At 37.5% G+C, this 15,029-nt stretch overlaps 1 protein-coding gene across 1 annotated transcript in view; it reads left to right on the top strand.

Moving 5' to 3' along the window:
• The window catches only part of LOC6036130 (piezo-type mechanosensitive ion channel component), a 93,715-nt gene that overhangs the window by 58,086 nt on the left and 20,600 nt on the right, over positions 1-15,029 (top strand). Inside the window, 14 exon segments of the mRNA XM_038257031.1 lie at positions 4,767-4,799; positions 6,714-6,803; positions 7,062-7,155; positions 7,499-7,623; positions 8,062-8,259; positions 8,327-8,734; positions 8,795-8,943; positions 9,001-9,144; positions 10,151-12,007; positions 12,068-12,228; positions 12,569-12,750; positions 12,813-12,962; positions 13,028-13,213; positions 13,288-13,618. Coding sequence (XP_038112959.1) covers positions 4,767-4,799; positions 6,714-6,803; positions 7,062-7,155; positions 7,499-7,623; positions 8,062-8,259; positions 8,327-8,734; positions 8,795-8,943; positions 9,001-9,144; positions 10,151-12,007; positions 12,068-12,228; positions 12,569-12,750; positions 12,813-12,962; positions 13,028-13,213; positions 13,288-13,618 — 4,108 coding nt within the window.

The following is a 15,029-nucleotide window of genomic DNA, read 5'->3' as shown; positions in this document are numbered from 1 at the left end:
TTGCAAATGATCAAAGGGCCATTATACATGATCATTTAAAATGGGTCTGCGGGCCATACTTTGGTCACCCCTGTTATATGTAGTCTAATTATTCTGTTTTACTGTGAATCTAGTTTTTTTTAAATTCTATTTAACACAAAAAGTAATGTGATAAATAGTTTGGCTGTGACAAAACATTTGGTTCACAAAATCTTACATGCATGTTTCTATCAATCTTGAATATCTATTTGAACAACCTTGAGGTGATTTTAAACAAAAAAAAAATTTTTATGATCAATTTTTTGAACTAAAAAAAAGAGAATAGAATGTGAATCAGCTTAAGATTTGTTATAATTCAGACATTGCAAAAAAACGCTGGTATTTGCATAAAGCGATATTTTTTTTGTAAAAATTGTGTCAATTATTAAAAAAAATAAAAAAAATAATTTTGAGTTCTTATTAAAAAAAAAACACTAAAACTGATTTTAATCACATGGGTGTTTTTATAATGATAAGATGTGAGCTAATATGGACCTTCCATTTTTAGTAATTTTCAAAACTTTTGACTCATGGTGTTATAAATTCAAGATGACTATTATTAGTTTGATATTACGTAACTCCTAAATTTGTATGAACAAACAATTTGGTGAAATGCGTCGGGGTTATATTGAAAATCATTTAAATCGACCACTTGACGCTTCATAAAATTTCAGAGTCCCAAATATTAGAGTCAATGCAACCCCGGTTAACGGTAGTTTATTATAGTACTTTTTCAGTTTAGTTTTTTTATGTAATACATTAAAAAAATATATTCAATTTTTTTCTATACACCCACAGAATAAAACTGTATCTCTGTGCCCATAGCACTTAGGAGCATGTCGGTTCAACAACCAATAAATTGATGGTTCAATCCTCGTTTTGTTAAGATTTTTTTCTGCAGTATAATCTTTGTCGGTAATGTCAGTAATTGTCGGTAACGAGCAGAATTGTCATACATCTATATCGCAAAAAAGCATCATAACAGTTTTCATGTAGATTCTGATATAGTTTCATGCAGATTTACAGCAAAATTATGTGACCAACGTTTGGGAGTAGTTTAAGAAAAAACATATTTGTCCATTTTTATAAGGTGATCCTAATGTCAAATTAGTTTTGGTTTTTATAGACCTTAGAAATTATTTTGTTTATCAAACTATATGGGTTACTACACTTATATAAAATCTAAATACCATCATAATCAAAACTTTTCCATTTACTTTATGACCATATTCATAATTGTAGACATAATCTTCAACTTTGCAGGTTTTTTTTTTCAACTTCATTAAATAAAATTACAATCCAAACTGAGATTTTTCTATAAGTTTAGTTTAATACAATTTCACTTAGTTTTAAACCAATTCACGATCAAGTTTTTGACGACGTTCGAGTGAATTTTAGCAGTCAGGTGAAGCTATGTTAGAGATATTATTGTTAAATATTATTCTATTAGGTACTTTTTTACTCCATTTTGGAGCAAAGTAAACTCAGTGATCTATGCTAATTCATTTGTGTGATAGTTATCAAAGTTTAGATGTCATTCAATTGATTATTTTTCTATGTTTTGTGAATGTATATTTTTAAATATACATATTTCCTGACCATGACAAAACAAACAGGAATACTTAATTTTGGTATTACTTGGGCAAATATGAAATCATACCAAAACTTGTTTGATGACAACAGTAATACCAAACCATGCTATTCCAACAGCAAAAGAATTCAAAAAAAATTAAACCGTTTCAGCACCAGGTTGGGGTTGATGGATTTTGGAACATTGCTTCAGTAATACCTATATTTTCTATTTTCATGCTGTTTTTCTTTGTCCAGTAGTTAATTTCTGTGACTGTGAAAAATCAAAACAAAAGAAATGAAACCTCTTAGTTTCTTATGTCTCAGAAAAATCTAGACAAATGATGATACCAATTTGTCCTCAGTGATATTCTTCGCCACATCGAATACATTTCCCCACACACAAAGGTACAAATTTGAAATCGACTTTTTCTGACTAAAATCAAATTTGGCCGAGCTTTTTATACTATCAAAACATGCCAGAAACTTGAATTTCTGTTAAATTGGACCATCCCTTCTTTTTTGGCACCGCCCCAGAGTTTTGCGATTTTTGTCAATTATCCAAAAAATAACACTCCGGTTTCCTAATTGTTAAAAAATGAAACAAAAAATGATAGAGTAAACCCGACTGTTTTTTTAAAGAAATTGGACGTCATCAGATTTTTTATTGGAATCAAACTTTGATGCATTTTATGCAATTAAAAACATTACAAGCAATTTTCTCAACATGCTAGTTCTATTGTTCATAATACAAAAAATCTGATATGATAACATAACAATGCATGCAAAAAATTACTTTAAAAACATAAATGAAAAAAAATTTAACATGTTCAAGAAAACAACGCGATGTCGTGTAAACATTCGGGCTCACTTGAATTTTGAATGTTTCTTTTGTGTCAGAAACAATGATGTCATACATTAAAAAAATCCCAAAAATCGTTTTGTTATCGCGATTTACAAAAAATGCCTGTTTTTAACAGTGACATCGCGTTTTTTTAATGCACCCAAATGTACAGCGATCTGCAAAAATATATATATCACAATGAAAGGCAAATGATCTCTGTCAAAAAAGTTTAAAGAACTTTTCGTTGAAGAATACAAAATATGATCATGCATATTTTTAAATTGTATTTTTGTGTTTGTTTGTTTTTCAATTTAAGATAATTATGTAAACCGTTCGTTGCAAGCATATATAAGTGGTTTAATTTACAAAAACGTATTGATTTCCTGCAGTGACTCCGTAAAATCTTGATTTGGTAGATGCAAATTTTTTTAAAATATTTATATTGAAGAAGAAAAAATAAAAATGAATTAACTAACAATCATAAAAAACAATTTACTCGAAAACAATTTGAATTGTAGTGAAATTATGATAAACAGTTTCACAAAAAGTTCACTTTGGCCGTTGCAAAAAAAATTTCAAGGAGTTATGTTGCCACCCCTTCATTGATGATCCAGAAGTTCAGAGGGAGAACTACTAAACACAACTTAAATTAATTAACATATTTTGATAACCATTTTTAAGCATGTTTAAACCAGTTAAAATGTATAAAGTAAAAATAAAATTTTTTTAATAAATGTATCACAACATGCTTCGTACATAATATCAAATTTTTATTTTTGGAAATATCGTTTTTGCCTCAATGCTTTTTTAAGGTTATTTTGCTTTTCTTTTTTATCTATTTACAGATCATCATAAATATTACCAAAATATTTACAGGTCTTTGTCAATTCATGGTCACGTGCAATTTGAATTTTCTATTAAAGAAATGGAAATTTCTTGGGCTGCTATCCTAAACAAGGAGAAATATCATTTTGCCAAAAAAAAGAAATAAATTAGAAAGTGCATTTTTGCGTGTAATTCTGGGACCTTCTAAGAGCCGAGCTATCCCATAAATTTAGAATGTACAGATAGTTTGTTTTTTTTTGCTTGTGGTATTATTTTAATTATTATTGATAATGCTCTTGTTAGAAAAATCATATTAAAAACATAATAAAGTGCCTACATCTTGATAAACATTTCCATCCTGCGCCAATCTTCAGAGCATTTCTGTGTAAAAAATATAAAATTTGTGGACTTTTAATTTTCAATATATACTGGATAAAAAAATCATAAATAAGATTAAAAGCTGGTTCATTAGAACCAACCCCAAATCTAAACATAACTGCACTTGAAACAAAAACATGTTTGTTGTCTCAAGGAAAAAAAATCCCAGATCTTGAGAAGAAAAGATTGTTAAAATTATGAAAGCCACGTGTCCAAGGCAGACGTTAGTTTATGGCTTGTTTGGAACATCCATTGTATCCCTTATCAATGTAAAGGGGAGAACAATTTGAACTTTAAAAATAGTTAGCTGTTACATTACGTTACTACACTTTGAGTTTCTTTTGTTTTTTTTTCTTTTGACCTAGTTGTGAAGCTAACTATGCTACACAACATTTGATTTTTACTAACCAAAAAGCATTATTAAAAAAAACATAAATAAGACCAAAATTGTGGAGTTAGAGTCGAGTCCATTGGAGAGCTCAAGACGGAATCGCTTCCAATGGTACCCGCAATATACTCCGCAGCCCTGAATACAACAGTCCGTAAATCTGCGATATACAAATTCTAAGAATATTTCGAATACTAACCAATCAGAAGCGCAAACAAGTAGATGGGATTTTTGTCTTGATTCGCGAGCCATCTTAAATTTTGTATTGGAAAGGAATTTCATTTTTTAGATCAGACTGCTTGCCAAACCCAAAATAATTGAACCCAATGAGTCGCTGCGGATATCTTTTACTCTAAAAATACATTGAATATCACCAAAAAAGAAAACGAATTTACAACAACTAGGAGCTAGCATGTTCCAAATTTTGGTCTCGAACAGATCGCATCCCTGATTACTAAAAATCAATTTCTTTAAAATGAAGAAAGAGGAAACACGAATGATGTCACCGACGACAAACACTTGCAAAATATCGACATCAATACATCAGATTATCTCGCAACAGAAAACGCCAAGGTTATGCAGTAGAGCGTACAATTTGATTTTTTTATCACTAACACTTTGCTAACAAAAAACAACCCCCTATGCATCGATGTTTTGTATAAAATAAATAAATTCAGAAATGAAAAAAAAATTCAATTATTTTCATGCCGATTACAATACTTTCCACTGCAAGCAGTGTGCAAGAACAGTAAAAACATCGCGCCAGCAAGAAGCATGGTACCACGTGGCGCGCGCGCAGCGCAGCAACCTTTGGAAAATCAAATTTTTTTTTCGCACCAGTCGGGCGGCCCGACCCGTGGTAAATTTCACCTTAAATGCGATTTATCAATTGAATATTAAAATTTCGCGGCATTTCACGGTATTTCCCAAATTTCACGGCAAGGGGCGAATTTCAAGGATTACGCGGCTTCCGTGAAATCGCGAAAAATCGCTAGCCATATCAACAACCAAAGGCCATATCAAAGTTTAAAAAAGCAAAATGTTGGTCGTACTTGGTCGTACTTCTCCATTTTAGGAGATCAGATTACTTTTCATGGTTTCAAATTCATACGCCTTCCAGGCCTGCTGGGTCATATGACTCAAAAATCGTAAAATCATTATTCCATCATTTTTTTTTTTGAAAATCCAGGCCTAACCCTTTCAAGGTTAAGTTATTGCAGATAGGCCATCACAAAAAAATGTATGATAGTTTTGATACCTCCCAATTTTGGCGTTACGTAATAAAAGAACGCTCCCTTGTTAAATTTATTTGAAGAAATTTTACGACTGAAAAATATTTGGATAACACTCCATTTTTTTTTGTTTTGTTGTTTATCATTGATAATATTGTATGATCAGTTCCTTACTGGACTCGGTCGTTGGAAACGACCGTCGGCTCAACGATCGTCGAAGTCGTCGAAATAGGTGGCGGGTAAGATGCGGCCATAACAATGTCAAAACCTCTCCTCCTCACTTCGTCTCACCATCCAGCAGCAGCTTTAATGACAAACAAACGGTGCATGCGGTTGCATGATGGCGGCATCGAGCCGAGAGAATTATGGGTGGTTGTGGTTAAAAATAAAACTTTTTTCAAAAAAAAAAAAATAATAATAATATTTTTCCGACTTAATCTAAAAATTGCGACAATTATTCCTGATGCCGAAGAAGTGACTAAAAATCAAAATTCAATCCAAAAATTTTCGGATAATCGAGTCTGGACTGTATTTTGTACGAGGTTTGTTTGTAAACATATTTTTGATTTTAAAACAAATGGGCAAAAAAAGAATGTATTATTTTTAATTTGACGGTTAATTTGACACCATGCTAGCGCATCACGTTGCATAATTATATTGTGATGTCTTGCTCTAAACAACCCTGCCCAACCTTTTTGTTCAATTTTCAGTTTTTTGATCGATTTATTTGATGGAATCGGATCTTAAATGACCAGTGAACATAATTTTGCCAAAATTTGAAAAAAATATTTATGCAAGTTGTTTTTTGAACTTAGATAAAAAAGACTTGCAAACATATTTTTTTCTAAACTTTTGTCAAAATTATGTTCATTGGTCATCTGAAAATCGATTCCATCAAATAAATCATGAAAAAATAAACAATTGTTATTTTGACAATCAAAAATCTGAAAATTGAGCCAAAAAGATTGGACAGACTAATTAAAAAACTAACAACTGTATCACAGCAAACTAACGAAGCTTATGCCGAAGTATTTGCATTATCTTTGCACGTTAATTCTCCCAACTAATTATCTAATTTTTTTTGTAGCTAACTTATTTTACATTATCCTTTTGGCAGTTCATATTAATTTCTATTAAAATTATTCATTCGTTTCGATTTATTTCTGTTTCTTTTATTTCTATACATGTGTGTTACCCACCAACCAAACGATTTCGTCTGATCTCTTGGGGTTTGGCGTTTTGGCCTTTTCTGTACTATTCCGTTCAAAAAAATCCAACAACAAACTTATTTTGAACGCTTCTTTTAAATTCACCATCACCATCCATCGACCGCTCGCTTCATACGATTTGCGCGCTTTTATTTGCTGTGTTTGTGTGTGTGGACCAACGACAAAATTTGCCGGAACTGTATGGTTTGGCATGATGCATTTAGCACGACTTTGCGCGACCGCGGTTTCAGCACCACCACCAACCAGCGACGGCCAAATCTCGCGTCTTGCCGTCGTCGAGTTCCGCCGGAAGGTCCGACCCGGCGGACGAAAGGACACCTGTACGTATACCTTTTTGTTTCTTCTTCTTCTTCTTTGAAATTGTGTGTGTCTTTCTTCATAAAATGCTGTTTTATGTCTGTGTTTATGCGACGTCGAGCTCATCGACTGTAATTAACGAGATTCTTTACCTTTAAGTGTCACCAGCTGATGTGTGTTTGATGTGGGTAAAGGTCTTAGATTACCTGTGCCGTCTGCGTAAGCGGGCTGACTCCGCGCGAGACGTTCTAATGCGATTCTGTTTTGCTTCTTCCTCACAGCTGATGCGCGGCGGAACGCGAAGAGTCCGAGATGCCTCCTCGTCTGACGCGCAACCCACGATACAGAACGACACCATAGCTATGCACACGATAGGTAGGTTTCCCCGTTTTTGTACTACTATTCGCTTCTCGAGATCAACAGGTGTATATAATCATTGTAAAATTTATTTTCCACTTTTTCTTTTCTTTCCATTTTGGTTTTCGGTGCGCAAATACAAACAAACCGCCCAACACCACCCACCACACTTCATTTGACCCCCCCAAACTCGCTCTCTTCTTACATTTTGTTGTAAATATTTGCATCTCTGTGTGCTACGAACTCCGTTTTCTTACTCTGAACCACAATTGGCCACACTCCCTCCAATGCCGTGCACGTGTGTATTATATTTGAATTTTCGAATCCCACAACTACCTCGGACCAACCCATCTAATCGAAGGTCGTAAACCCATTTCAGAAGAGGACGATTCGACAAGTTTCTTCGAGCAGATCATGCTCGCCACCGGCAACGTGGCCAGCTTTATCTATAAGAACAGTTACATCTTTACCAACGTTATCATGATGGTGAGTCCTCTTTGTCGTAATTACAGCTCTACAGATTTTTAAATTCTATGTCAATCAGTTTACCATTCTCACTGAAACTTTGCGGGTATGATCCGTGGTTAAAAACCGCTGACCTCTTGCTTGTTGCGGCGGTAGACCAACAGATCTTAACTCCAGAGAGTCCTTGTATGACCCAGGGCAACCCAACATAGTAGAAAACCAGTCTACCATTCTCACTGAAGCTATGCGGGTATGATCTGCTGTCAAAATTCGAAGACCTCTTGCTTGTTATGACGATAGACAAACAGATCTTCAAAATATCCTAACATATCAAACATGTAGTCTACCATATTCACTGAATCAATGGAGGGTACGATCCAGTGAATAACATACTTGACATTCAATTTGTAAGGCTGTGAAATTTGCCTCCGTTGATAATGATCAAAATTTTCCCGGTAGACCTGGAGCATCATGTACCACAGCTGGCTCACCTTCGTCCTGCTAATCTGGGCCAACCTAATCTGGATCATGCCCAACCAGCGCAAAAACATGCTAAACTCTAGCCCGTTCCTGGTGATCTACGCCGAATTGCTACTGCTGGCTCAGTACCTGTACGGCATGAAGCTCACCGACGACGAGCTGCCGTCCACCGTTAACGTGAGTTACACCCCAAACAGGTCCATCAATAACGCACGTCTAACGACTCACCTCCCACCCACCCTAGATTACCGGCATCAACCTCGCCCAGATCGGCTTCATCAAGTACCGCGACTACCCGAGCTCGCCGCTGCTGATCAAGTCGCTGTTCACCACCATGTTCTGGATCTCGCTCCGTCAGATGATCCAGGAGAAGCAAATGGAACGGAGGACGTCCGCGATCGCGGATCTGGCGGCGCCGCTGCAGGTTACGGTCGGGGCCGCTACGACGGGGACCGCCGCCGGTCGGCCGCTGGAGAAGAAGTCGTCGGCGTTCATTACGCGCGCCGGCACGCTCATCAACTCGTTCCTGATCAAGTTCTGGATCTGGGTGGTGGCGATCACGCTGTTTCTGTCCGGGATGACGGGCACGCGCATGACCGGGTTCCGGATCGTATACATGGCGCTGTTTTTGATATTTGTACTTACATTCCAAGTATGGTCGCTGGAGATGGTAAGCGGAACAAGGTAATAACAAAGTTTTTATCAATTTCAGTTCTCATTCAAAGTCTGGCGCAAGATGATGTACGCATTTTGGTTGACTGTCATCGTGTACTCCATGGCGATTCTAGTTTTAGTGTACACCTACCAGTTTGACAAGTTTCCACTATACTGGAAGGAATATCTCAAGATTTCCGATACGCTGTAAGTAACGATCGTTGATCAAGATCGATCATAATGCTAATTCAACGATTTTTTCAGACAAAAGGATATCGGACTACAAATCTACGAAACCAAGCAGCTGTTCTTGCATCTAGTTAATCCCACGATGATCGTAATCATAACGGTTATTCAGCTCCACTATTGCCATAAGAAGTTTTTGGAAATATCGGAAATTCCGGTCATGTAAGTAAATGAAACTTGATTATACTATCCAAAAAATGTTAAATTGTAAAAATAATAAAATATGAAAATATTAAAATACTAAAATATTAAAATATGAAAATATTAAAATATTAAAATATTAAAATATGAAAATATTAAAATATTAAAATATTAAAATATTAAAATATTAAAATATTAAAATATTAAAATATTAAATATTAAAATATATTAAAATATTATAATATTAAAATATTAAAATATTAAATATTAAAATATTAAAATATTAAAATATTAAAATATTAAAATATTAAAATATTAAATTATTAAAATATTAAAATTTTAAAATATTAAAATATTAAAATATTAAAATATTAAAATATTAAAATATTAAAATATTAAAATATTAAATATTAAAATATTAAAATATTAAAATATTAAAATATTAAAATATTAAAATATTAAAATATTAAAATATTAAAATATTAAAATATTAAAATATTAAAATATTAAAATATTAAAATATTAAAATATTAAAATATTAAAATATTAAAATATTAAAATATTAAAATATTAAAATATTAAAATATTAAAATATTAAAATATTAAAATATTAAAATATTAAAATATTAAAATATTAAAATATTAAAATATTAAAATATTAAAATATTAAAATATTAAAATATTAAAATATTAAAATATTAAAATATTAACATATTAAAATATTAAAATATTAAAATATTAAAATATTAAAATATTAAAATATTAAAATATTAAAATATTAAAATATTAAAATATTAAAATATTAAAATATTAAAATATTAAAATATTAAAATATTAAAATATTAAAATATTAAAATATTAAAATATTAAAATATTAAAATATTAAAATATTAAAATATTAAAATATTAAAATATTAAAATATTAAAATATTAAAATATTAAAATATTAAAATATTAAAATATTAAAATATTAAAATATTAAAATGTAAACAAATTTATTAAATTCATAATTTGAACAACTCAACAGCCAAGACAACGAGATCCCCGCCATCTCGGAGACGAGCTCCGCGTACGGCACGTTCTCCAAGCGGAAAAAGATGAGCAACACGACCGAGGCGCCGCCCATCGAGAAGGATCCGGAGTCGGACCACGGTGATGACGCGACAAATGGAGCAACGAGCAAAGTCCGGCTTCCGCCAAAAGACGACGACAAAGACGACGATGATAACACGTCGGAGATTCTGGACGACTTGCGCTTCCGGAAGCTTTCCAAGCAGGAAATCAAAGGAGTGGCGCAGAAGCTGGTCAACAGGGTGATGCAGCTGACGGAGTTGGTTTGGTTGTTTGCGGAGATTCATCTGCTGAAGATCATTTTGATTGTGGCGTTTTCGCTGGGCGTGGAGACGGTTAGCTTTTTGCATTTGTTGTACGTGTTTATGACGGTGTTTGCCGTCAAGTCGCACACGAATTCGCTGGTGTTGATCACGCGGATCATGTCGTTGATTTCGTCCATTTTGTTGATCACGACGATGATGTACCAGGTGGAGTACATTAAGGAGGAGAACTTTGTGAGTGAGTGCCCGAACATCGCGGCGAACAGCACGGATATGGACATGAACAACGCGAAGTGGTTTGGGTTCCAGAAGACGGACGCGTTGAGTAGCTTGGCGGACTTGTTGAGGCCGTACTTGATCTACATTATTGTGGTGACGATCCATGCCGTGGTCGTGCTTCGGCAGACGATCCGGCGTATTCGGCTGGGGCAGAGTCCGAGGACGCCGCATTTGATGTTCCCGAACGTGACTCGGTCGGACGCCGACAAGGACATACCTCGGATGATCAAGTACCTGTTCAACTATGGGTTCTACAAATTTGGAGTGGAAATCTCGCTGGTTTCGTTGATTTCGTTGATCGCGTATCGGATGGACGTTTTCTCGTGTCTGTACGCGGTCTGGGTCTGTGTGATGTTCCACATGACGCGGGATAGTTTGAGGAAGATGTGGCGGTTTCTGACATGGTTTACGGTCAGTTTGATCCCGCTGCAGTACGTGATCTTTATTGGGTTACCACCGGCGCTGTGCGTGGACTACCCGTGGGACATTCCATTCCTGGATCACTTCCGGATATGGGCGATGCTACCGGAGAATACGGAGCAGTTCCGATCGAAGGCCCCGAAAATGGTTTCGGACTTTCTGCTGCTCATGTTCCTCTGCCGGCAGACGTTGGTCTTCCGGATCGAGGCACGGTACAACTCCTGCCCGGATGACTTTGGCGGCGGGAGTAACAAATCGGTGTTGGATGATATCGACAAGCTGGGAACGGTTCCGTTCATCAACCCAACACCGGACTTTATCGCAAAGGTTCGCAACTGGTTGGATATCAGCAAGCGCGGGATCTTCCTGGTATTCTTCTGGTGTACGCTGGCCATCGTGTTCCTGACGGGATCAAGTCGCGTCACGCTCTTCTCGATCGGCTACCTCATCGGTTCGTTCACCTTCCTGTGGCAGGGAACGGACTTTTACCTGCGACCGATCCGGGCGATCTTGAAAACGTGGAACATGTTGATCGCGTACAACGTGTTTGTCATTACGACCAAAACACTGCTCCAGATGATCGGATGTCTGTACCTGACCACGTTGACCGAGAAAAACTGCTGGCTGGTTCAGCTGCTGGGAGTTTCGTGTCTTTCGAACCCACCGGTGGAGGAAGCCTCGACCGATCCGCTGGTGCTCGCTCCCACCTGCAAAGTTCCGTACAGTGACAGCGGCCTCTTTTGGGACGGGTTCTGTTTTGCATTTCTCCTGGTTCAGCGGCGGATCTTCTCCAGCCACTACTTCTGCCACATCATCAACGAAACGAAGGCCAGCACGATCCTGGCGTCGAGGTTTGTGTTCCGAACTAGATTGTTCTAAAGAACGTGACTGAATCAAACTTTTATACGCAGAGGTGCCGAGTTGATCGAGGATCTCCGCATCAAGGACGTGAAGAAGGAGGCGGAGCGCGAGAGTCAGATCCTGCAGAAGATCAAGATGAAGATGGACCGCATCAAGGCGACGCAGCAGAAGATCCTGGAACCGGTGCACGATCCGACCACGCACGCGAAAGGTAATTTTGTGGGGGGCGTCGCGACTGTTTGTTTTCGGTTGATTTTCGCGAAGTCGTGTCGAAGTGTGGCGTTCATATCGGAAGGTTTATGTTTTTTGTTGTTTGATTTTGGTTGATCGAGTGCGTAAGTATTTCTTGTGTTTTTCAAAGGGGACGTAAGTACGAGGTTTTACAAGTTTTCAGTTGGCTTATTTCGAGTAAACATTTTCTCGTAGAACTAGCAACTTCACAGTAGAGTCAGAGTCAGATCACGGTAGAGTAGAGAACAAAAGCTTCGTGCACTTCACTAATGAAGCGAGCGTGTTCTATTTTCTTTTCCGCGCGCGCGTGTGTTGATCAGAACAAGATCAGGCCAGCCTCCGAACGGCACGCACTCACAGTATGTCGTCATATGCAGGATATCACACACCCATAGAGGACGAGATCGCCGCCGGTTCGATGATAATCGAGGGTGAAGGCGTGTCGGACATTCCGTCCGACAACGGAGCGCTGACCGTTGGTAGGGGATCGTACCATACGCAGGTAATTCGTGGGGATCTTTACGGGCTATCGCGAGAGATTGCATACGGAATCTACCGTTTCAGGCACCTTCTCCGAGTTCTGCGCTGATGACGGTTTCACTGGACGCGTACCTGGACCCGCAGAGGATGTCGTTTGAATCTCCAAACGAAATGCTCGGCAGGGTGTGCAGTCCAGATGATACGTTCCCGGTGTTTTCGCCACCACCGTGCGAGGTTTGTTTCTAGTAGTTGTAGTCAAGTCATCGAACACTGTTCATAAATCACTTCCCCCTGCGCAGAAGGAACAACAACCCGCTCCGACGATCCAGACACCGCACACGCTGATGCCTCCTAGCAAAACGGCGATACAAACTCGTCAGCACCGGCGCCAGTCCAGCTTGAACACCGTGTCCTGGCCCAATCCCAACGAGTTGACCGTCAGTCCCCGGCAGCGCCGACTGTCGAACAACTTGACCCCGGCGGAAGTAGATAAAACCACAAAACCAAACCCCACAATCCCCCCAATAACAAACCGCCTCGATCCCCCTGCCTCTTTCAGGACACCACCGACCAAGCACCATCCCCGCGGTCACCCCGATCGCCGCGATCGGTCACGCGCCACTCGCACCGCCGCCAGTCCAGCATGGGCACCTCGGTGTACGCGCCGGACGAGCTGACCGCCGATCCCAGCCGCCGACGGTCCAGCTTTCTGGTGTCACTGTTCGTGGATGACGACATGACCACTCGGTACGATGACGTCACGACCACGGGCGTGTCCCGGAAGCGGTCCGGCCGGCGACCCGGCTCGTTCTGGGGTCCGGTCGGCGAGTCCGGCCTGCGGGACTCGATCCGTTCCGCCGTTTCCCGATCGCCGGTTTCGCATCACGAATGTAACTATGATCAGAACTATTCGGTTGCCGCCCCCCTTGCTTTGTCCAAAATGCTCATTCCCTCGTAATACATGGCTTTGAGGTGCGGATGTCCGGTAGTCCGAATCCTTTAGGGCCAATACGCACCTCCCAAGAAGATGGGTCAAGAAATGGCTTTACGAACATCAGTACAAAGGAGACGGCCGATTTCTTGGGACTTTTCTTCACCCTCTCTGGCTTGCTTTCGCTGCCGCTGCTGCCCATTTGAATTTTTTGGCCGGTTCCTTCCGAAGTGCGTATACCGTTTTAGTCAGAAACATTGATTAACATTTCTTTTCGAAAACCGGAAATTTTAGTATTTTTTATTTGATTTATTTTTTACATGGGGCTTATTTGCCTAAAGTCTGCATACAGTTTTGGAAGCTAGCCATACAAAAATTGTATGCAGATATTCGAAAATCTGTATCTTAGGAAGAATTATTTTGATCCGTACTGCTTTGACAAAAGGCAACTACCGCCAAGGTAGAACTTTTCAGCATTTATTTTAAAAAATGTGTTCGCATTGATTCTTTATTTTTGGAACAGAAAAGTAGTTTGTTTATCGTGAAACAAACAGTTTTATTCATAACAATGTGTTTACGTATATTCAACAATTTTTATTGATTTTGACAGATTTCTTGGCATAGTCGATTATTTTTCTAAATATACAGTTTATCATAGAAAATTAAACAAATATTAAATAGTACACCAAATTTAAATATTTTCTTCCGAATAATATTTATAAAAATGTTGATTTTGAAGATAAAGCCGTTACAAAATTATGTTTTTTTTTCGCTTTTTAGCTTTTGCAAATTCCATACAAACTTCACCTCCAGATCGTAAAAATCGTAAAATTTCCAAAAAAAAAAATGAAATTTTTGAGCTTTGAAGTCTTCAGAAGAAATGTTGCAAACTGTTAAGGCAAATTGTGATTTGGTCAAAGATTAGGGTGGTTCTCGATTAGGGTGATTGCGAAAATCCAACTTTTAAAGAATATTTTTGGGATTTTTTTGTCTTCTTAAAAGTTTTTGGGCTTTGTCGAAGACACCAACATTTTTCTTTAAACTCGAGATATCTTAATTTGAAAATGTTTAATTTTCAAGGGAAAAATGTATGGACCACCCTAACGAAATTCGGAAATTGTTTAATTTTAATTGTTTTATATTATAATCCCTCAAATGAACTTTGATTAAAGCTGTCATGTATATGACACAGAATGAACAAATGTCTGTGTGTATGTGTGTATGTGTTTGCAGTTTGCTCAGCACTGGCTGAACCGATTTTGACTAAACCAGTCGCATTCGACTTGGTTTAGGGTCCCATACGGTGCTATTGAATTGTTTCAAGTTTCGATAAGTAGTTCAAAAGTTATGTATAAAAATGTGTTCTCGCA

The sequence above is a fragment of the Culex quinquefasciatus genome, chromosome 2, assembly GCF_015732765.1.
Source record: "Culex quinquefasciatus strain JHB chromosome 2, VPISU_Cqui_1.0_pri_paternal, whole genome shotgun sequence".
NCBI classification, from domain to species: domain Eukaryota; kingdom Metazoa; phylum Arthropoda; class Insecta; order Diptera; family Culicidae; genus Culex; species Culex quinquefasciatus.
The sequence above is the reverse complement of the archived record's forward strand: the minus strand, read 5'-3'. Positions and strand labels throughout refer to the sequence as shown.